At 51.0% G+C, this 24,289-nt stretch overlaps 1 protein-coding gene across 1 annotated transcript in view; it reads left to right on the top strand.

Annotated features, from left to right (window-relative positions):
- RNF220 (ring finger protein 220) overlaps positions 1-24,289 on the top strand; it is a 246,117-nt gene that overhangs the window by 192,940 nt on the left and 28,888 nt on the right. Inside the window, exons 3-4 of the mRNA XM_016961307.3 lie at positions 15,619-15,751; positions 24,205-24,250. Coding sequence (XP_016816796.1) covers positions 15,619-15,751; positions 24,205-24,250 — 179 coding nt within the window. The remainder of the gene's footprint in view (positions 1-15,618; positions 15,752-24,204; positions 24,251-24,289) is intronic.

Below are 24,289 nucleotides of genomic sequence, written 5' to 3'. Positions count from 1 at the left end.
ACAGGGAGGGGGCTAAGCCCAGAGTCCTCAGTTATTCTGGAGCAGGTTCAGCTCCTCCCCACCCCTCCCCAGGTCATGAGCAGCAGCAGGAGCTGCAAGCGAGCAAGATGGCTGTGTGTGTATTGCTATTAATCACCCCTCCTGGTCCGCTAACGAGGCTAATGCGGTAAGTGACAATAGCCCATCTTGGTTCCTGATTTAGGGGCTCAGGACGGAAGCTGGGCTCCTGGGAGTGAAGACGTGAATTCTCCACGACACTAAACCTTCAAATAAATCTCCTCCAGTCAGAGAAGCCCAGGGCACTAAATCCCACACGCCGGTAATTGAAACCCTTAGAGCTTTCTTGGGTAGGGAAATTGCTGAGTGAGAGAGAGAAAGCGTGCAGCCCAGGGGTTCCGGGTGGGGCTTGGGCCCACAGAGAGGCCTGCCGAGGGCTCTGGGATAGGGGAGCTGCTGGGGGACCCTCTAGGAGCACGTGACTGGCCATATGTCCTGGTGTGCATGTCTGTCAGTGTTTCTAGGCATGGGATTTTGCTGTCTGGTTATGTTCACATGGTCACTGGTCACCCATTTCCCACCAGGTCTATGACCACTTGATATTTTGGTAAGGAGAGCAGTTCTGGAGCTTCTGTCTTTCGAGAGCTTCTACCCTTTGACACCCTTAGGGCCTCTGACTCTCACTGACCATGAAGCAAGGCTTCATTTAAGCAAAAGAAGGTTTCGGCATTGCCTCAATTGCCTTCCTTCCCCTATCCCCACCTCTCTCACCCTCACACTTCCCCCACCCCATCTCTCTTTTTTTCCAGACATTCTCCTGCAGGCCTTTCACTCCCATTCACTTAGTCCCTGAATCATTTAACAGTTACTAATACCCACCCTATGCCAGACTGTATGCCTAGGGTCTTGAGTGTTCCAGGATGAATCAGAGAATCTCTCTGCCCTCAAGAAGCTCAGCATCAGCTACTCTGGGCACACTGCCTACGGGGTGGCCCTGCTCCACAAGGAGCAGTAAAAAAATTAAATAAATAAATAAAACAAAGAGCTCAGACTCTCCCAGACAAGACAGATAAATAAATCATTGCAATATTATATGATGTATGCAATAATCGACATATAGACATATGTGGAACATAGCATGAAAAAGAGAGTAATTATTAGGGAAGGCTTCAAAGAGGAAGCATTGTCTGAGTGTGGTCTTCAAGAATAAATAGGGTCAGGCATGGTGGCTCACACCTGTAATCCCAGCACTTTGGGAGGCCGAGGTGGACGGACTGCTTGAGCTCAAGAGTTCAAGACCAGCCTGGGCAACATGACACAACCCTATCTCTACAAAAAGTTAGCTGGGCATGGTGGTGTGTGCCTGTAGCTACCCAGGAGGCTGAGGTGAGAGTATCACTGAGCCCAGCAGTGGAAATTGCAGTGAGCTGTGATTGCACTACTGACTCCAGCCTGGGCAACAGAGTGAGACCCAGTCTCAAAATAAAAAAGGAATAAATCACAGTTAAAAGTTGCCCACGGGGAGATGATGGCATGGGCACGAGCATTATTGGCAGTGAGAATACCAGATGAAGAGCTACATTTTGTCCAGCCAGAGCACACACTATTGCAAGATGGGATAGGAGGCTGGAGAGGGGCATGTATGATAAAGAGTTCAGAATGTATGCTGTGGCTTTAGGAACCAGGGAAGGATCTTAAGCAGCTGAATGATAGGATCTGATTTGTGTTTTAGGAAGATCCTTGTAACTGTAGGGATGGAATAGATTAGAGGGGAGAGAGATACATGAGGAGACCTAAGAGTAGGGACTGAATATGAAGATGCCTAAACTAGGGCAATCAAGAAAAGAAGATGATTCTGACCAGTACTTAGGAGGTAAAAACAGGGAAGATGTTGACTTACTGGATGTAGGGACTGGAGTAAAGAGTAAAAATTAAGATTGTCAATTTAGGGAGGTCTCTGGATAGTGGTACCATTCACTGAAACCAAAAGCAGGAGGAGGGCAGGTCTAGAGGAAGGTAAGTCCCATCTCAGACATGTTGAGCTTAAAGAGCCTATGGGACATCCAAGCAGAGCATCTTCTACACAGTGTTGTACGTGGCTCAGATTGGAGGTACAGGCTGAGGGAATGAAACCAGAGTTTCAGAGATCACACATAGAGTGTGGAGAGAGGGAGAAGTGAATGATGACAAGGGCAATAGCTAACATCAGAGGCAGCAGAATAGCGTGACTAAGAGCATGCATGGGGCTGTGGTATTACATAAGTCCCACACAGCCACTTACCTCGTAACCATGGGCAAACTAAGAACTTCTCTACGCCTCTGTTTCCTTACTTATAAAATAGGGATTAAATAGTACCGTGCTGGCCGGGCACAGTGGCTCACTCCTGTAATCCCAGCACTTTGGGAGGCCGAGGTGGATGGATCACCTGAGGTCAGGAGTTGGAGACCAGCCTGGCCAACACGATGAAACTCCGTCTCTATTAAAAATACAAAAATTAGACAGGTGTGGTGGCACACACCTGTAGTCCCAGCTACTCGGGAGGCCGAGGCAGGAGAATCACTTGAACCCGGGAGGCAGAGGTTGCAGTGAGCTGAGATAGCGCCATTGCACTCCAGCCTGGGCAACAAGAGCAAGACTCTGTCCCAAAAAAAAAAAAGTACAGTGCTTGCCACAGAGTAAGCATTTGATTAGTGTTACCACTTCCCTTCTTCCTCATCTCTTCAACAAGTACTTATCTATCACACCTCAGCTTGTGTCTCTAGGTTTCTCTGAACAAGGCAAATATCTATATTACAGGCTCCCACAGCACTGTTGACCTCTTTTTGGTACAATTGCAATTTTACAATTGTACAAGTATGTTATTGCATCTGTTCTCTCACTAGACTGTTAGCTCCATAAGGACATGGATCTCATTGTATCCCTAGACCCTGGTATATTGCCTAGCACATGGAAGGCACTCAACAAATATTTATTGGGCTAATAAATAAATATAACTGGAGTATCTATTGTGGATGATCACCAAGGACCTCATTGAGAGTAGTTACCATAGAATGGTGGGGATGAAACTCAGGTTGCGATGAGTTAAGAAGTGGTTAGGAGGTAAAAAAGTATGGGCAGCAAGCAAGAGTCTTTGGAGCATCTTAGGTGAGAAGAGAAGGAGAAGAAAAGGCCATTAGTAAAAGGGTGCCATATGGAAGAGAGAGCTGGGTTGTTGATGCTGATGTTGCTGTAATATGGGAAAGACGTGGGAGTTGATATGCTGATGGAGGGAAGCATGAGGAAGGGAAGGAGAAGATGCAGTGGAGAGGGAGAACTTAACGGTTTTCCCAGGGAACATAGGCAGGATTGGTATCAAAGCCCAGGAGAAGTGATTAGGCTAAAGTAGGAGGATGCCTATTCCACTGAAACTGGAGGGAACAGGGAGGTGAGAGTAGATCCACAAGCTGAGGAAATTCATGCCTAAGGACTAAATTTCAGAGTGAAGGAGGAAGCAAGGCCACCTAGCAGAGAGAGGGGGACAGGAGATGGCGAGGCGGCTCAAGATAGTAAAATATTATTGAATTGTCTCTGTGGGAAAGAGGAGACGGAGCTGACCAAGAGCATGCAAAAGGATTGTTTAGTGGTGCTGAGATTGGAAACTGTGAATTTTTATTGGCACATATCTGCATGGTTTTGTGATTTTCCCCAGCTGTGCTTAGCCGCCTGAGTGTCTGAGACAAAAAGGAGAATAGTTGGGTTGTGGAGAAGGCAAAGGAAGTAAGAAGTTGAGTGTGTTGGCAAGATGGTGTTGAAGGTGCACAAGGGACCCAGGCTAGCATCCATGAGTACGTGGTGGCTTGGGAGTTGGGAGAAGGGAAGAGGGAGGAGCAAGTTTAATGGGTACAAGTCTTTGAGAGGGCTTGGGGGAGAAGGAGTTCCATCACGGGTTCTACTTAGGTTGATGACAAGGATCTCCAGGAGGAAGTCAAGTACAGGAAAAAAAATAATAGGAGCTGAGGAGGTCAGGACAGTGATGGGCTTCGGGGAGAGCGGCAAGTGTGAAAGTCCTGGGTGAGTGTAGAGAATGGTAGGTAACTGACAAGGTGGGCTGTAGCATGGTACTTGACCTCAAAGAGTCCAGAGGGTGGAGAAGCAATGAGCTGGAAGACACTGAGTCCACCGCCTGGCCTGAGGAGCATGGAGTTGGGAGAATAAACAGCCTGCAGTGGAGAGGACAGCAACTGAGTGGCAGCATCTCCAGGTTCCGGGGAAAGTGAGCAGAGAGAGTAAAGGGAGTATCTAGAGACTGCGGATGGAGAGGAGTTTATTGGCATGGTCCTCTGTCCCAGAGGTCATGCTGGGAAGGTAGTGGAGAGATATCAGTCGGAGCTACCTCCACCACTACCCTCTGTCCACTGCATCCCTCCCAGAACTGCCTGCATCTCTAGCCTGCCTTCCCCAACTTGATGTCTCTCCTCCTTCACTGACTCCCGACTCCACCCCACACACACATACCGCTCATCTCATCCATCCATCCATTCCTCTTCTTCCCACACTCCTCCTTAGTTCTCTCCTCTCCAGACCCTTCCCCTGCCCTGCCCCACCCCATCCGGCCTGAGTGAGCAGGAACCCCTGCACCTTCATTTCTCAGGTCACTGCTTGGCTAATGGGCTATTAATTTGCTCAATCGTCCCCTGTGAGGCAAACTCAATTTCTGCCAGCCAGTCGTCCCTCCCTGTCGACAGTGTGATTGATTGGAGGAACAGCTGTCACCGCCCGGCTGCCTGCTCCCTGCCTCCTCTCCGAGTCCACACCACCCCTCCTCCTCCTCCTCCGGCCGCCACCCTGCGCCCATAGAGGCAGCACACCCCTGCCACCTGCCCAAGGATCTGTCGCCAGCAATGAAAAATGACAGAAATATTTAAGGACAAATAAGGTTTCCCAACGCAATTGAAAATGATTACAGGCAGCTACAGATGGGGCCAATCTGATGCGCAGCAGCAAATCAAATCGAATTTCCTTATCGGCGTATTATTTTAGGCGTTATCTGGCACGTTGATGCAGTTATCAATTCAATTTCAGCCGCCGGTCCGCTGTTTACTGTCTCGCCTTTGCTGGGAAAAGGTAAACATGCTCAGCCCAGCAAATTAATTTCTGGCTGAAGCCAGAGGCTGCAAAGAACTGCTACCCAGGACCCACTGCCCCCACCTTGGCCCCGGGCTACAGTGGGCCAGGCCAGCGGGGCCTGGGGCAGGCCAGAGCTCACCCAGGGAGCAGAAGCCCCACTATTTGCCTGCCCAAGTCTGGCCCCAGACCCAAGCAGGATTCAGAGCTCCTGGGAGGCTGAGGTGACCGTTGTTGGCTCCGCCGCTGCTGCCAGGGAGAGGTGAAGGTCTCCCATTAATTCCCAGCTAAAAATGACAAATTCATCTTGGACGACAATTAAATGAAGTCAGTAATTGATGCTAATTGATCTCCAGATGCAAGGGCTCCCCTCAGCCTTAGCAGCACGTGGCTGGCTGCTCACTCTCCCCACCCAGCCCTTTTCTTCCTCTACCTCCCTCTGCTGCTCTCGTAGTCCTTGTTCCCTCCCTAGGGTTCTGGGTCTCTTAACCCCTCAGGTGTGAGGGAGGCAGCTGGCCTGGGATGTGCTAGCAGGCAGCGCCTGAGGCCAGGCAGCTGGCCCATTGCCCATCCAGCCCTGCAGGCACTTGTAATCAGTGCCCCACGGTCCACCCATCAGCCTAGAAAGCAGGTAACACTGCCCTCCTTGGCAGCTCAGGATTTATTGCCCACAGCTGCGGAGGTTCCCACTTCATTTTTATAAGCCCATCGTCAGAACCAGCAGGGGGTAAAGCACACTTGAAGTTACTTTCCTTTAAACAGTACAGTCTTAGCATTTTGGCTGCATGGCAAGGAAGGCATGAGAGAGAGTGAAGTGTGTGGGCAGGCTAGGGAGAATAGGCAGGTATAGTGATAGGTGCTCAGGTGTTTGTCTAAATGCAAAAAAATACCCACACTGTGTGAGCACCTGTGTGTGCCAGTGCCAGCACAAGCATGTGTGTGTCCAGACACTTGAGAGGATGCATGTGCAGGTCCACATGTGGATATTTTCCAGAATCAGGCCCTTCAATGTAGTCTGTGAAGCCTAATCCCAGGGAACTCTGGGAGGCCCTGCCTGCCCCACCCTCCACTGGCCCAGCCCAGCCCAGGGAGATGTCTGGAAGTTATTAGCTAAAGGAGAGAAACTGAATTGTAGCTCCACAAGAGGACAGAGGCTGTAGTTATGTTTGAAATAGCCAAGGTCATGGGTGTGAAACAGCTGTGGCCCCTGAAGCCCCGCCAGTCTCTGAACAGGTTGGCTGGTGCCTTTGGCCGGAGCAAAGGCTCATGGGGTCAAGGGTTTAGCTCCTATGACCAAGACTCAGTGAGCTTGCTTGTGCCTTGGCCTGGAGCCTTTGGCTCCAGCTTGAGCCCAAGTCTGAGCTTAAACCTGTCCATAGACTGACCTCACCTGGCTGTCTTGCAGATGTTTGCCACTGGCCACCCAGGAGCCATGTCTGGCTCAATCCAGGCACCTTCTATTGCTAGAGATGGTAAATAGCATGCATCACCATAGGAGTCAGGCTCTTGTACCTGGAGCTGGCAGGAGGCCATGTCGAATGGGCAGTGCCAACCTTGAGTTTCTGCAGGCAGAATGGAGGGAGAAGGAAAGATGGCAAGGGTATGTAGGCATGAATGTTTCACACCTGTGTATTATATCTAGGTATGTGTGTCACATGTAAGGAACCTCATGCTGTGTGAGAGGGTCTATACATGTCTTACAGAAAGAAGAGGAACAGATAAAGAAAAGCATATATAGGGGCCGGGCGCGGTGGCTCATGCCTGTAATCCCAGCACTTTGGGAGGCTGAGGTGGTGGATCACGAGGTCAGGAGATCGAGACCATCCTGGCCAACATGGTGAAACCTCGTCTCTACTAAAAATACAAAAATTACCCGAGTGTGGTGGTGGGCACCTATAGTCCCAGCTTCTCAGGAGGCTGAGGCAGGATAATCACTTGAACGCGGGAGGCAGAGGTTGCAGTGAGCTGAGATCACACCACTGCACTCCAGCCTGCGACAGAGTGAGACTCCGTCTCAAAAAAAAAAAAAAAGAGAAAAGAAAAGCATATATAGAAGGATAGCTGACCAGACTAGACCAGAGTCAGGGTGGGACAAGGAATCAGAGAAAAACCCCATGGCATCTCCCAGCTGGCATCTGCCTCTTTGGGGATTTAGCGAGGTCAGTGATTACTTATTCATTAATTCAAACAATATTTATTGATTTCTACTATTACTATGACTATTTTCTCACTTTGGGCTATGCACTCTGCTACATGCTGGGGCTATAGCAGGGAACAAGTTAATTTTTGCCCTCAATAAATTTATAATCTAAAGAAGGTGATAGAATCATAACAGGCAATAATGACACTGTGACAAGCGCTGTGATAGAAGTAGCACAAGAGGCTTCGGGAACACAGAGGAGGCACCCAATACAGTCTGGAGGAGTCCGGGAAGGCCACGTGGAAGAAGGAACCCTAGGTTGCATCCTAAAGGATGAGGAAGAGTTAGCCAGCTTGTGCAACTAGCCCCTGTCCTATCCTTTTTGGTTGTTTAGCAAGCCCAAAGCAGAAACAAATAGGCCTATTGGGTTCCAAGTGACTCTGGAACTGCTGAAAATGTCACCTCTGCCCCACGGGCACCGGCCACTACCCTGGGGTCTGGGCAAGAGGGTGCACAGCTGTTCCCAGGACATCCCTGGGCACCAGAAGAAAGCATGGGCCACAGCTAAATACATATCTCTCCCCTGCCCGCCCTACCCCCACCTCCTCAACCGGGGATGCCTATTAATCCTGACAAATGATGACTTACGAACATGTAATGCAAACTGATTCATCATACATTCAAATCCGCTGCCCCGCCCCAGCGGGAGGCCCCAGCCAGACAAGTGTATTACACGGATAATGTATTTGACGTATTAATAAAACCAGCCGCATTGCTCTGGCCCGGAGACTGGGGAATGCCAATATACGATGACAGATCACATATTGATGAAATCCAGATGTTTGGAATCATAGTCTTGGGGCCTCGTTCATATTGACTGAAGGTAAAAAATGCCATCTGTCAGCATGTTAACTCTTGCTGTCCCATACTCAGCAGAGGCGCCAATCATAGTTTTAAGAGAAGGAGGAAGGGACTGAGTGAGGGGAGAGAGGATGAGTAATTAGGTGGTTTGGATGGATGACAGGTGGATGAACTGGAGGGTAGATGGTTGTGCTATGGATAAGATGAGTGGATGGGACACTTTTCATGCCTTATGTCCTTGACCTCTCAACAGCATTTGACCTTACTGAGGACAGTAGAGTCCTTGCAACTCTTCCTTTCTTGGCTTCAATGACATCACACTTTCCTTGTTTTCATTCTACCTCTTGGCTGTTCCTTCTTAGTCCTTGATGCCTTAAACTTCCTCTAACTGTAAACGAAGGTTCTGTTCCAGACACTCTTCCTAGTGTATTCTCTCTCCCTAGGTGATCTTGCCTACTCTGAACTTCATTCGTTCATTTATTCAATAAATATTTATTGAACATTTACCACATGCCAGACATTGTTCCAGGCACAGAGGACACAGTGGTGAGCTTCGGTGCTCTATGTCAATGTCTCCCGGGTCTAGAACTCTAGCTCTGGCTCACATAGAGTGCCTACGCAGCATTTTCACATGGATGTCTAATAGTTCCTCAAGCTAAGTACATCCAAAACTCAACTCATTTTCTTCCTTACCAAGCTTGCTGCTCCTCCTCCCATTCCATAAATCAGTCAATGGTCTACCACCTAGAGGTTGCTCAAGCGAGAAACCTTAGAGTCATCCTTAACTCTTTTCTGTCCCTTAACTTCCACGTCCAATCCATCTGCCTCTGTTCATCTCCGGCATCGTCATGCTAGAGCAAGCCGCCATCGTCTCTCCCCTGAGTTAGTGAGATAACCTCCTAAACAGCCTTCCTGCACTTGCTCTTGCCCCTTAGACCACTGGCTACTTTGCAGTTAGAATAATCTTTTTTAAATACAAGTCTGATATATCACTCTCCTGTTTAAAACTCTCTGATGGCTTCTCATTGTATGTTTAAAAAAAAAACCAAAATCACTAATGTAGTTTAAAAGTCCTCCAGGATGCACCCTCTCTATCATCATACCTCAGCACTCTGCCCCTCACTCTCTGTGCTCCAGCCACATTGGACTCTTTCCAGTTCCTCACTTAGGCTCTTTCTCCTGTGTACCTTCAAATGTGCTGTTTTCTTTTCTTTTTTTTTTTTTTTTTTTGAGACGGAGTCTCGCTTTGTCACCCAGGCTGGAGTGCAGTGGCGCAATCTCAGCTCACTGCAAGCTCCGCCTCCTGGGTTCATGCCAGTCTCCTTGCCTCAGCCTCCCGAGTAGCTGGGACTACAGGCGCCCGCCACCACGCCCAGCTAATTTTTTTTGTATTTTTAGTAGAGACGGGGTTTCACTGTGTTAGCCAGGATGGTCTCGATCTCCTGACCTCGTGATCCGCCCGCCTCGGCCTCCCAAAGTGCTGGGATTACAGGCGTAAGCCACCACGCCCGGCCAAATGTGCTGTTTTCTATCTAGAGCACCACTTCCCCCAATCACTGTTTGACTGGTTCCCACGCATCCTTCAGCCTTCGCTGAATGTCACTTCCTTCACCTTCCAGACCAGATGATATACTCCCCTAGTTCTGTGTACTTTTTTTTTTTTTTTTTTAAGACAGGGTCTCACTCTGTAGGCCAGGCTGGAGTGCAGTGGTGCGATCATAGCTCACTGCAGCCTCAAACTCCTGGGCTCAAGTGATCCTCCTGCCTCAGCCTCCCAAGTCGCTGGGACTACAGGCACATGCCACCATAGCTGGCTAATTTTTTAATTTTTTTGTAGAGATAGGGTCTAACTGTGTTGCCCAGGCTGGTCTCAAACTCCTGGCCTTAAACAGTCCTCCCACCTCGGCCTCTCGAAGTGCTAGGATTACAGGTTTGAGCCACCACACCGGCCCCATGTACTTTTCTTTTCCTAAGACCACTCTGGGGACAATCGTTTCATGTTTCTATCCATTGTTAGGTCCTAAGCTCCCTGAGGGCAGAGAGTGCGCCTGTCTTCATTATTGTCTGGCATCTGTGCTATAGCGACCCCTAGTGGGCATCCAGTAAACATCTGTGGAGTCATATTGAATCATTAGCTAGGTGAGTGGGTAGGTAGGTAGGTAGTTGGGTATTGTTCAGGTCTGGATTCAGACAGAACTGGATTTAAATCCCTGCTCTGAACTTTGTAGCTGTCACCACATTGTTCTGAGCCCCATTTGCCTCATCAGTGTGATAGAGACAGTAACACCTACCTCACAGAACTGCTGTAAGGATTAATGAGATAAAGTATGTGTAGTATTGACCTACAGCCAAATATATAATGATACTTGATAGACAGTTGTTGTTATTACAAATGGACAGATAATGGATAGATGATAGGTAGATGGACAGATGGATAAACCGACATATAAACCAATAACCAGATATATGGGTAATGATGGATAGGAAGAAGGAACTCCATGGGGGCCAGAGGAGCTAGGGCCAGGGCACCTACTGAGTGGTAAAAGATCTGGATCATAGAAGGGAAGAAGGCCAGATATAGGCAAGGCAGGGCAGGTGTCAGGATGGGGCAGATATAGGCACAAACAACAAACTTTGCTAGTGTGTTACTGGAGGCACTAATGACTCCTCACTTGTACACAGCCCTGATTTCACTGGATCTTCACAGAAGTCTTGGGAGTTAGATATCATTATCCCCATTTCACACAAGGAGAAATGAAGCTCAATAACGTTAAGTGATTTGCCCAAGGTCACACAGCTAGCAAGAGGCAGCTCTGTTGAATTCTGCTTGAAGTTCCTGTTTCTTGGTCACTAGGAAATGGAAGTCTTTCCATTGCAGGGGTGGGGGTAGGACCCACGTGTGTACACATGAACACACACATATACCCACACACATACTCTTAAAAGTCCCAGCCTCCATGGCCATCTGTCATTACAGTCACCCTCACCCTCATTTCAACCCTCCTCATCCCTGTCAGACACCAGTCGATCAAGCCATGCCTTTTGTGGTCTGTAGAGAAAAGAGAATAGAGATGGAATTTGTTGCTTGGACAAGCAGAGGCGAGAATGGAACTCTCATGCAAAAGAACTGGGACAAAACCAAACATGCCAAGCCAGAGAGGCAATCACACGGTGGGGAGCTGCAAGGCCAGACGTGGGTGAGTGGTCAAGGAGGGGAGGGCTTTCCCTTTGAACAAGACGCCCGACCTCTATATGTCCAATTCTGCACCAGGCTTCGCTGTGGAAGATGGCAGGGAAGGAGCAGGTTGTGCCGGCACTTGAGTTGCCTGTTCCCAATGGTCAACCATTCCCAACAGAGGAGGGCAGCAGAGGGCTGATCTAGGACCCCGGGTACCTGAGGCCTTGTTTCGAGGCGAGAGGGCTGGGCTGGCTGGAGCCTGGCCCAAGCTAGGAAGAGGGCTGCCTTGGCATGACCTCTCCTCTCCTCCTCGACAGGCCTGTCCTTCGCAGCTTACCATCAGTCACTCCCTGTTGGAGCCTCACTGTTGTCCAGCAGGAAAGGTATTCTAGCAGCTCAGCAAGGAAAAGGGACTCTCTGGAGGTCATACAACTCAGGGAGCCTCCAGGCTGGGACCTGATTCCCTTGACTCCCGGTCCCTGCCTCTACAGAGTCACCTCCCTGCTCTTGGAGCTGGAGTTGCCCTGTGTAAGGCTGAGGATGGGGTCAGAGCCCCTCCCCTCCCTGCCCTCCTCCTGCTTGCAGGGATACCTGTGGCAAGCAGAGAAGTGGAGGTGGCAGGCACTCCGCGACTGGGGCGGTGGGGAGGGAGGTGCGGTAATGAATGTGGACGGGAGGCGGAATGAGCGATCCATCTTTGCATGGGAGGGGAGGGGGCTGCGGGCGTTCCCCCCACGCACTCACACACTCAATCAGGCGCTGTCAGACCTCCGGCCGCCTGGCATTTTGGTGAAGAATCTCTCAGCTAAAAATTGTTGTCAGTCCCATTTCCTCGTTATCAGTGCAAGGGCTGAGGCAGCGCCCGGGGATTAGCAGGAACGGCAAGCGCCCGCACCCGCCATCCTCTGCCGATAACACTGGGCCTCCCGCCTCACCTCCCCCATTCATCATCTTTAGCACTGACAGCCCATCCCAGTCCCTGTCCCCATCCCCATCCCCTTGTGCTTCCCGCATATCCCCACTATGCTGCTCAGCCCAGCTTCTGACCTCCTGAGGGAGCGAGGCCTCCTGAGGAGGGACAGGATTCAACCAGGCCTGTGTGACCTAGACCCACATGTGGCAAAAGGGTTTGGCCAGCTTTTGGGGGTTGGGGGGTGTCATGAGCTGGAGAGAGGAACACTCGAGAGGATGCCTGCTGACAGCCTGCCTCTGGTGGGCTCGGCCTGCCCACCTGTGGTGCTGCCGGCAGTATTGGAGAAGGGATTCCTGCATCCAATGGGCAGCTGAACTAAGGATTCCAGGGGCCTCGCCAGCCTGAAATGGACTTCCAGATTCTGGGAGCTGTGGAAAGGAAGAGCCAGAGGATGCTTCCTCCCAAGCCTAGGAAGAGTATGGGGTTGAGGGCTTCATTTCCACCCCAGCAAGACCACAGCCCCCTCCTCTTGGCCATCCCCAGCGGTTTTATGGCCCGTTTTATGGCCACTGTAATGGCCCAGGTCAAAAGCTTCAGGGAGCTGTATTCTGGGAATTATGCAAACGAGGAGCAGGCCCAGGGCCAGAGTATGGATTTTGTCATTAAACCTGGGCAGGCCATGTCGTTAGTGCAGTAAAACCCACGTCATGACCACAGGTCTCAATATAAAATTATAGAGAACACAGCGGGGGAGGGGACAAAGGGGGCCCATGGCCATGCTGACACCTGCCACTCTAACCCCTGAGAAAATGGGGGTGGGATGGAGGGCAGAGGCTGCAGAGTCCCTTTGCTGATCCTTGCCAATGCTATTCCTGAAGCTTGGAGGCAGGAAGAGGGCCTGTTGTCCTGATAGGGAAACTGGGGCCAAGCTCAGAAAAGTAGAATGTCCCTGTGGCAGCAAAGCAGATGAACTGAGTGCAGGTATGTGGGAATGCTGACGCCTGGTCCCCATGCTTGGAGTGAGACATCTGGGCTCCAGGAAGCCCTAAGAACCAGACTTGGTGTACCAGGCTAATGGGGGCTGAACCCCTGATATTTCCAGCTCAGCTCAGACCCCATGTCTGGGATCCACCTCTTTCTCCATTCTCCTGTCTTACCATTGCCCCCTTCAGACCCCAGTCCCTGCCTCAATTATCTGTTCCAACAACCTGTCAACTCCCTTACTCACTCCTCGTGCCTCCCACTGAGCGTCACCTCGCCCACAGATCCTGCCAACCTTGCTGGCCCCTTCCCACCCTCCCACAAATCCTTCATATCCTCCTCATAGTTCTCACCAGCACTGACTGCAGTCACGGGCTCTCTTTTTGCCTTTCCTACTAATTTGTGTTCTCCTCGAGGCCAAGGATGCATTATATTTATCTCTGAGCTCCAGTTTCTCCTAGAATAATACCTGACGTAGAATAATTGTTAAATGTTTGCTGAGTGAATGAATGAAGTAGTGAAATCAAAAGCCGAGTACAGAGGTCTGTGTCCCATTCTGAGCCTCAATTGCCCTAGCTGTAAAGATAATGGCCTGGAGAATGTCTAGGGTCTTGTTCACCTGTGAGATTCTCTGGCTAACTGAAGGCAGGAGCAGAGCTGAGACTGGACGCCTCATCTCCCACCTCCCAGACCTGGGCCACATCTGCTGCTGTTACTCAGAGCTTCCCTCCAGCTGTCCCCGAGCATCCGAGGCACAGCCACCTGATCAGTAGGACTTCCTCCCCTCCTCAGAGACCTTGCCACACGGACTGAAGCCTCCTGGATGGCTGGAGCTGCTGTCCCAGCCCTCCAACGGTTATCTGGCTTCTAGGACAGTCTGTTCTTCATCCCCACCTTTCTTCTCCCCCTTTCTCTTTTCCTCTCTTTTGCTTCATCATGGAGCATCTAGGCTATGCCAGACCTGATATAAATTGTCTATAAATATAAAGATAGATAAGAAATGGTCTGTCCCACAAGGAACTCACAACTTATTCATTAACTCATTCAATTGCCTGATATACTTCTAAGGTACAGCTTAAATTTCACTTCTTTGGTTAAACCTTCTCTTTTTTCCAGTCCTCAAAACTCACAGCCAAACGAAGAATTCCTCCTTCGTTTTAGCCCTCAGATGACTCTATCTGGGCATCCAAGGGAGCCGTAATCATCCTCAGTCTGGTGTCAAAGGGAGGTGGGTTTTGTGCTCAGCCTGAACTTGAGGCTTCCTCAAGTACAAGGTTGCTAGATTTAGCATATAAAAATATGGGACATCCAGGTAAATTTAGAAAATTAGAAAATATGGGACATCCAGGTAAATTCTAGAAAATGATAAATAACTTTTAGTATAAGTATGTCCCATGTAGTACTTGGGACATGCTTATACAAAAAAAAAAATTATTATCTGAAATTCAAATTGAACTGGGCATCCTGTGTGGAATCTGGCAACCCTACTTAGGCAACCATCTTGCTCATGTCTGGCATGGCCTTTATCTCTCTGAAAGCTGATTTTGACCCCCTCCAGGAACCAGTGGGAAGAAGAAGAAGGAAGGAAAATCTGGGCTCAAACTAAAGTCCTTTGTGCAGTCAGAGCATCCATGGATATGCAGGGATGTTTCTGGATTAATAGGGCTCCTCAACCCCACACCTGTAAGCAGAGGCCACAGAGCATTGTGTGTCTCCACAAGTGGCAACAGAGGCGGTTTAAACATCCCAGCCGGCCAGGTGCGGTGGCTCATGCCTGTACTCCTAGCACTTTGGGAGGCCAAGATGAGAGGATCACTTGAGGCCAGGATTCGAAACCAGCCTGGTCAAAATAATGAACCCATCTCTATAAAAAAAATAAATAAATAAGGCCAGGCGCAGTAATCCCAGCACTTTGGGAGACCAAGGCTGGCAGATGACTTGAGGCCAGGAGTTTGAGACCAGCCTGACCAACAAGATGAAATCCCATCTCTACAAAAAATACAAAAATTAGCCAAGTGTGGTGGCACATGCCTGTAATCCCAACTACTCAGGAAGCTGAGGCAGGAGAACAACTTGAACCCAGGAGGCAGAGGTTGCAGTGAGCCAAGATCACACTACTGTACTCCAGCCTGGGCAACAGAGCAAGACTCTGTCTCAAATTAATTAATTGATTTAAAAAAGAAAAAAAAATAGACATCCCATGGGGGATGTGTCCTAATAGATTTCTGAGAGGGGTGGCTGGCTGAGGAGGTACCATTCATGGCCACAGCCTCTGGAGCTGCAAGGAGGAGGGGTGCTCGTGGGCTCTGAAACCCTCAGGCCCCTCCTCTAGGCCAAGAAGCCCTAGAGGGCAGCAACAGGCTTGGGTTTCAGGACTGGGATGCTGGGTCTGCCTCCTGGACTAGCCCAGCTTACGCGTCTGTCTGTTCTTCTCCCCTCACTAGGTAAGAAGAAAGCAGCGGCATTGTTCGACAGCCAGGCCCCAATTTGCCCCATCTGCCAGGTCCTGCTGAGGCCCAGTGAGCTGCAGGAGCATATGGAGCAGGAACTGGAGCAGCTAGCCCAACTGCCCTCGAGGTAAGCCACCTCCCAGGGAGCCTGCCTGCTGGAGGAGTCCACTCAGGGTTCTGGCCACCAGATCCCAGGAGCAGCCGCCTGGCCCATACCCCAGCCCCTCGGGAAAAGACAGGACCCTGCCACCCTTCTCCACAACTCTGTTTCAATCCTCAGATCTTTCCGCTGAATGGAGCCACCTTCCTCTTCTTGCTCTATTTTTGGAGATGGGAGGAGAGTGACCCCGCAGGCCCCAGCCTCAAAGGAAAACATGAGAGGAGCTAGACAGGGGTGAGCCACTGCCAAAGGCCCAGCACTGCCATGTTGAGCCTCAGAGCAGAATAAAAGAAGCAGGTCCTAGGCCTGGCAGGCCCCTCAGAAGTGCAGCCAAGTCCTTCCTCCAGGGGGGTGGACACTACCTTCTCTATGAATCTCAGTGTCTGAAAGATGACAATCTTATGAATGTGCTCAGGTGTGTCCCCCACTGTCCCACCCCACCTCACCCCCAGCCTCCCTCCCTTGTCCCTGCCTGAAGGACTGGGCTGAGCCTCCTCAAGGGCCTGGTAGAGGAGCCAGGTTATCAAAAAGAGTAGAGGAGAGGTGTGACAAATTACCTAAAATCTTAGCAGTTTAAAGCAACCATTTCACTGTGCTCGTGGAATCTGTGAGGTCAGGAATTCAGATAAGGCACAGAGGAGATGGCTGATGTCTGCTCCATGATGTCTGGGGCCTTAGCTGGGAAGACTTGGTGGCTGGGAGCTGGGTCATGTGAAGGCTGCTTCCCTCACATGTCTGGGGGTTGATGCTGGCTGTCAGCTGGGACCTCAGCTGAGGCTGGAATCAAAGCACCTACACAGGGCTTCTCCATGTGGCCTGGGCTTCCTCATAGCTTGCCAACCTCGGGATGGTTGGACTTCTTGCATGGCAGCTTTGGGCTCCAAAAGCAAATGTTCCAGCCAACGAGATGGAAGTTGGATCACCTTTTATAACCTAGCCTGAAAGTCACTGAATCTCACTTCCACTGTATTCTATTGATTGAGGCAGTATTAGACCACCCAGAATTCAAGGGGAGAGGACATACACCCCCCTTTTGATGGGAGGACTGGCAAGGTCAAATTGTAGAAACGTATGTGGGATGGAAGATATGGTTGATGCCGTCTTTGGAAAATATAATCTGCTACTGAGGGACGGCCTGCCCCGCTCCTCCCAGTCCGACCCTTATTCAGTTCAAGTCATCAGACTTGACTGATCCTCCTTCCTTCTACCTTCTTACCGAATCCCCATGCAAGGTGCAGGGGATCCCATAGTGAATCAGAATGGTCCCTGCCCTTGGAAGTTCATAGCATGAGGGTAGGGAGGGTCAGGCAGTACAAACCCAGAGGGATGGAGACTGCTATACGGGAAGAACTGGAGCTGGGGGGTATCAAGGAGGCACCAAACCCAGCACAGAGCAAAGAAGCCTTCCTCAGAAGGTGAGGCCTGAGCTGAATTTTGAAGGAAGAAATATTTAGTCATCTATCGCTGTGTTACAAACTACCCTAAAACCTAGCAGCTAAAACAACATACATGTATTATCTCAGTTTCTGTGGTCATCAATTCAGGAACAGCTTAGCTGGATGGTTGTGGGTAGTAGTGGCTACTGGCTGGGAGTCTCTCATGAAGCTGCAGTCAAGATGTCAACCAAGGCAACGGTCATCTGAAGATCTGACTGGGACTGCAGGATCTGCTTCCAAGATGCTCACTCACATGGCTGTTGGCAGGAGGCCTCAGTTCCCCCACATGTGGGTCTCTGCATAGGACAGCTTGAATTTCCCTATGACATGGCAGCTGACTTCCCACAGAGCATGCAGTCCAAGAGAAGACTAAGGAGGATGCCACAGTGCTTCTTATGATCTAGTCTGGGAAGTCACACACTGTTGCTTCTACTCTATTCTATTCTATTCTGTTCACTAGGAGCAAGTTGTCAAGTCCAGCTCATTCTCAAGGGAGAAGAATTAAGCTCTAGAAGCTCTACCCATTGAAGGGAGGAGTATGAAAGAATCCATGGGCATATAAGACTATACCAGTGATAATAATAATAATCCTTGTTGAATGCTCACTATGTGCCGAGTACTTTACATTGCATTAATTTATTTAATCTTCACAACAACCCTCTGAAGTAGGTGACAATAATTGCTCCCATTTTACAGAGGAAGAAACTGAGGTGCAGAGGAGTTAAGTGACATCTCTAAGGTTGCACAGCTAGTAAGTGATGAAGATAAGATTCAAACCTAAAGTAATCTGACTCCAGTACCCATGCTCTTAATCACTCCCCATCCCTACACCCCGCCCACACACACCTGGGATTGGCCTGCCAGTGGCAGAAAGTGGAAAAAAAAAAAATCCTTCTGCAGCTGAGTTCCATATTTTGGCTGTCCAGGAGGGGTCCTGTGTAATTTGCTCCCAGAGGAGGACTTCTCCTAACAGGGTCAGAGAATAGAGGTAGAGGCCAGAGGAGCATGCCCAGCCTTGTAAAAGCAGTGTGCCCGCTAAGGGCCTGGAGAATGCGGGCCCCCAGCTCTCTGTCTGCCTCCTCGGTGAGGGCCACACTACAGTGCAGTCCCAGGTGCTCCACACCTGCAATGTCCAGGGCATGCTCTTCTGCCAACAGCCTTCCTTTTTCCACACCCCCACCCATGACTCTGCACAACCCCCTTATCCCCCATATCCTCCCAGAGCATCCCCGTGTCCATTTCCCCACCCCAAGCTCCATGCTTCTCACGGCTATGTCTTGCGTCCCCGCATCTGTACCCCTCACGTCGCGGCCCAGCCCAGCACCCCTACGCCCATGCCCCCTCCGTCTGTGCACGCCCTGCGCCCCCGGCACGCGCCCCCCTCCAACCGGGTGTCTGACAGCCGGACAGCGGGATCTGCACAGCAAGTGAAATTCCCGTCGGATCGATAAAGCCGAAGCGCTGGCGGCGACGGGTCGATGGTTTTATCTGTCTCGGCCCCGCCGCGCCCGGCGCGCTGACAGTTGGACCGGCCGGCAAAGGCGTTCAAGGGCAGCCGCGCCCGCGCCCCCTCCCCTCGCTTCTCTCGCCCTCCCTCCCTGCGGCCGCTGCGCCCACCGGACTGTGGGCTGGACCGGCCCGCCGCCGCCCTCGTGATTTATCTGGATTTTTAATTGGAAAAAATTTGCGAATTAATTGATTTCAGGAACTTGCCAATTAACATTGTAATTGGGTGCGTGATAAATTCCCAAGGAGCGTGTCAGCTCCCTCCGGGCTGACGGCCGCGCAGCGGGGAGCGTGGGGAGGGCCCCAGCCTTGGCTGCCCTTGCCCCGCCCCTGCCCGCTCTCGGGAAGCCAAGACAGCAGAGGAGGTTGGGAAAAGATGACACACTGGGGTTCCTGAGACACCCTCTCCACTCCCCACCATCAGCTCCCTGAGCAGAGGGGCCTGAAACCAGCCATTTCACAGATGGGGAAACTGAGGCCCGCAGGAGGGCAGAGCCTGTGTGTGCCTCACTTCCAGGGTCCTAGCAGAGCCCACATCAGGGCAGTTCCATCCACCAAAGGCACATCTTTGGAGGCTTCCTCCCCAGCTCTCCCTCCTCCCCTCCCCTCTCCTCTCTGCCCCAGCCCTTCTTTCCCCTGCTGACTCCTCCCTCTTCTCTCCTCCAATTGTCCCTTTTCCTCTCCTACCCTGCCTTTGCCTCCATTGCCTCCTTTGCCCTCCCTGGCCTTCTTCAGCTTAGCCAGCTCCTGAGTCTGTGGATGCTGCCGCCAGGTGCCCTCCATCAACCTGGACACGTCCCCCCTCCACTTGACTGCATCCTAAGGGGCTCTTCAGACTGGCCTGGTGTTCCACCTCCTGCCTCCCTTTGCCCAACAGCACAAAGCACACCCCACTAGGAGCAGGCTGCTATTTCAGACACACTCACGGGCTCACAGAGAGAAGCAGGAACCTTCCAGCTCCAGAGCCAGGGCTGGCTGTGTTTCAGACACAGACACAAACATATACAGGACATGCAGGTGCACACACACACCCATTCCAACACACAGATGTGCCCACACACACACCCTGAAAGAAGCCTTGTCCCATGGGTGTCATTCCCACGGGTACATGGGTGCACAGACACTTACAGGAAGAGCAATCAGAACTTCCTTTGGCAAAGTCCTTTTGCCAAAAAAAAAAGTGCTTTTCAAAGCACTTTTCCATTTGAGATCAGAGGCTGTGCTAACACTCTCTCCCTCACCCCATCCTTTATCTTTCCCCTGCTCAACCCCTTCACAGGGGTTCCATTAGACCCCAGAACTTGGCCAGGTAGAACAAGGAGGGCAAAGTTAGATGGAGGACAGATTGTGGAGGGCCTTCAATGCTGGAGGACGTCCTTGATGGGGTGGAGAGTAAGCCGAACATTCATGAGCCAGGGTGAAGCCTGGTCAGAGAGAGACAAGTGGGAGGGGCATGGTTGCAAGGCCAGTGTGGAGTGTGGGTTGGGGGAAGAAACAGGAGGCAAGGGAGGAGGTCGGCCAGGGTCCAGGGGAAAGTTGGTGAGGCTGACCCAGGACAGTGGCAGTGGCAGTGGGGATGCAGAAGAGGGAATGACGACAGACCAGGTGGAGGAAGAAGCCACAGGACTTAGTTGGGGTGCTTATTGGGAGGAAGCTTTCTAACTTGAATGATTGGGAGAGTGATGGTGGCAGAGAAGCAAGTGTCTGAGGGAAGGAGGGGATGTTGGGCAAGCTCAGCCTAAGATGTCTCTGGGTTGGTGATGGGGGAGGGACTGGATGTGTGGAGAGACAGGCAGGGACACAGATAGATGGGGGCTGGAGGTTGAAGGGCGGGGGTGGAGGAAGGAGTTGGCCCCCAGACTTCCCAGTGGCCCTCAGGCAGGAGTTTCCATCCAGAGAGATGAAGTAGCCTTGGGCATGGAGAGATTGCACAAAGCTAAAAGTTGGGCTTGGCTTGGTGGGGCCTGAACTTAGAGAGATTCTCTGGGAGGTTTCTGGAGCCATTCAAGATCTGGCCTCTGGGCTGGGAAGCCAGCTCTCTGGCCAGCACTTTAAAAGGGCTCAAAGAAGCCAGAGGGAGGCTGGGTGACTCTAGAGAAGAGGCGGGGTGTGGAGATGGCAGTGCCCCCACCCCCACTTAAGCCTTATTTAAGGCTGGCCTCGGTGTTTGGTTGGGTAATGAACTAGATAAACAATTCCCCAAATAGATTAAAACGAAGTGTAACTTACAAAGGCGGCTGGTGATGATGGTTTATTCCCGGGCAGTGCACCATTTCTTTATTTCCAAGGATAATTCAGTGTAAATCACCTTAATTAAAAGTGTCAGCCCAGCCCATGAATATTGTACTTAGGAACGCGTTTCCTGGGTCCCAGTTATAATTTAAAACCCATGGATCACTAGGCAGCGAGTGACTGAGCAAGGGAGGAAATCGTTGGGGGCGGGCTGTGGAAATAGGGAGGGACGAAGGCAGAGCTGATGGGCTGGGCGGGAGCCAGGCTGCCTACAGCTGCGGACCTCAGACCTGTCTTCTATGAGGCAGGCCCTTCAGCAGACTCCTCAGCCTCTGGGGGCCAAGCACACTGGGAGGTAATCAGGTTGTTGGAGGGAAGATAGGGAGGGGGTCCCTTGCTCAGAGAGAGGCAAGGAGTCTCAGGTAGTACCAATGCAATGCAAGGGACAGCGAAGAGTGTTGCTAGGAAAAGATCCAGAGGAGTGGATTGCCAAATGACAGGCTGGGCATTCTGACCCTGAATGTCCCTGTTTCTGTTCACCAGCAGAGCAAACTGAAGCCCAGAGTCAGCAGTTCCCCTCCCCAAAGTCACACAGAAAGCAAAGAAAAAGAACTGGATTCTGCCCTCTATCCTAAGCCCTGAGTGTCTTTAGGGAGGCAGCATGGGCAATTAAAAGCCAGCACTGTGGGCTTGGCCAGACGCCAACTCAAATCCCAAACCCTCCACGGACTGTGTGACCATAGAAATGTCATTTGACCTGGTAGTCAACTTTGTAGAGATTTTGTGAAGTTTCAATGAGATAACACATGTTAAGGCCTGCGCCTGTCACATACAGTGGGTGTGCAATCATTGTTCATTCCTTCCTTTTCTGCTGTCACCTGATCCAACTGGAGATAATACTCTTATCCTAGGCCAGGCAGAGCAAGCATGGTGTTGTACAGTAGATACCTCATTTCCGTACCAGGAATGGTGATGGCAGTATTTGTTTACTGAGTGAATGAAGGAGTGAACGAATGATAAAAGCCATAAACTCAAAAACTAGTTGCTCTCAAAAGCAGCTCCGTGCCCTTCTTGAATCCCCAGTGCCTACATCAGGGCTGGCATGAACCATTTATGAGCAAAACATAATTGAATGGAACCTGTTGTAGCTAGCCTTCCTAGTCTGTGATGCCCCCACTGTGGCTGACAGCTCTGTTTTTACACTCAGACCTTGGCCTCACTCTGCTGCTGGGCCTGGTGGCCTCTGCACTGGGATATACATATGTTATGTGTGTTGTGCATCTGTGTCTACATTTGTGGGTACATGTGCATCTGGGTGTGTGTTGGTACACACAGGTGTCCATATCTACACATGTGTTTATTGGACTTGTGCACATGAGCAGCTCTCATCTAATCTGTGTGGCTGTTGTGAATCTTTTTTTTTTTTTTTTTTTTTTTGAGACAAAGTCTCACTCTTGTTGCCCAGGCTGGAGTACAGTGGCGCAATCTCGGCTCACTCCAACTTCTCCCTCCTGGATTCAAGCGATTCTCCTGCCTCAGCCTCCCGAGTAGCTGGGATTACAGGCACCTGCCACCACGCCCAGCTAATTTTTGTATTTTTAGTAGAGACGGGGTTTTGCCATGTTGGCCAGGCTGGTCTCGAACTCCTGACCTCAGGTGATCCACCAGCCTCGGCCTCACAAAGTGCTGGGATTACAGGCGTGAGCCACTGCACCAGACCATGCATCTGTCTTTATGGACATGTGTCTGGGAATATGCCTCTGTGGCCCTGTGCATCTGTATGCGTGTCTGAATCTCCAGGTGTGACTGGTTATATCTGTGCCTGTTGGCAGAATTATAGAAAGTCTATGGGTATATATGTGTGCGCCTTTATACCAGGGTTTCTCAACCTCGGCACAGTTGACATTTGGGGTCAGATAATTCTTTGCTGTGAGGGGCTGTCTGGTACACTGTAGGCTGTTTAACATCCTCTACCTACTCCATGCCAGTAGCAACCTCCCCTTCCTCCGCTCAAGTTTTGACAATCAAAAATGTCTCCAGACATTGCTGGATGTCCCCTGTGCAGGCGAACATCCCTTCCCCTTCTCCCCTGTCCCCCACTGAGAGTCACTGCTGCATCTGAATCTGCCTGTGCTTTTGCTGGCTTGTCCGGTACGTTTGTGTCTGGCCCTGTGGGTGTCTGAGCTCATCTGTGGATGTTCCTTATGTCTACACTCGTTAAGTCCCTATGTGCCCCATGCATTCTGCCTTGGATGTGTGTCTGTGTGTTCTTGTGCTTTCCGGGTATATCTGCAGGTGTGCTGTACGTTATACCTCATATGTGTGTCTGTGCAGGGACCCTATGTGAATGGGCTGTGTCTGCCTCCGTGCATTCATCAGCCAGCACTTCTGTGAGCATGTGTGTGTGTGTGTGAGTGCATGCGCATGAATGTGCGAGCACAGATGTGGCGAGCGTAGTGGGGGCAGCAGGCAGGGAGGGACAGGAACAGGGATATTAATGTTTCTGAAGTGGATCTGATTTGATACGTCTTGTTCCATTGTCAGCATCTGTTTAGCAGGGATTTGTAATACTTTGTGGCTCTGGATCACTCATGCTTAGCGCAGGATGTGGCCTTGCATACCAATTTTGTTATTAAACACAGTCCTCGCCTCCCCCACAGCCCATCCATCACCTCCCACCCCAGCCCCCGCCTGCTCTGAGCCGCCCACCATATTTCAGGGCCCAGCTCCCGCCTGCCTGCCGTGCCCGATGCCGGAGGGCCTGGGGCTGACAAATTGAATCAGGGGGAGATCATTCCTGGCCTAACACAGTTTGCAGCATGTTGGAGGGAGAATTGACAAGAGCCCTGTCAGCTCCATCACCCCAATCCCACAGGAGCTAAGAGCGGGCTGGGAACAGGGGGTGGAGAGAAGGGGGTCTCCAGGACAGGCAGAATCTTCAGGGCTGATACGAGGAGTCAGGTAAAGCCCCTTTCTTCAGATCCACTGGGAAATCTACCATGCCTAGTGTCTGTGTCTCCCTCCCAGGGGCCAGCACTAGCCCTTGGCCCAAGACAGAGGCTGAGCCACTCAGCCCATGAGAGAGGCTGGGCCACTGGGATTGAAAGGACTGGGTGGAGCTTGGCTAAGCTGGGCTGGGCTAGGCAGTCTATGCCTTCTCTGTCTTTGGGGTCTTCTTGCTACTCTACCGTTGCATGCCCTGGGCAGCAGGTAGAATGGTTACCCTGTTCTCTTCTTTCTTGGCAGCAAGAATTCCCTTCTGAAGGATGCCATGGCTCCAGGCACCCCCAAGGTAGGTGGCCAATTACATGTTTTCCTCCTGCCCATACTA

Source organism: Pan troglodytes, chromosome 1 (assembly GCF_028858775.2).
Source record: "Pan troglodytes isolate AG18354 chromosome 1, NHGRI_mPanTro3-v2.0_pri, whole genome shotgun sequence".
Classification (NCBI taxonomy): domain Eukaryota; kingdom Metazoa; phylum Chordata; class Mammalia; order Primates; family Hominidae; genus Pan; species Pan troglodytes.
This window is presented reverse-complemented; position numbering and strand designations above follow the sequence as displayed.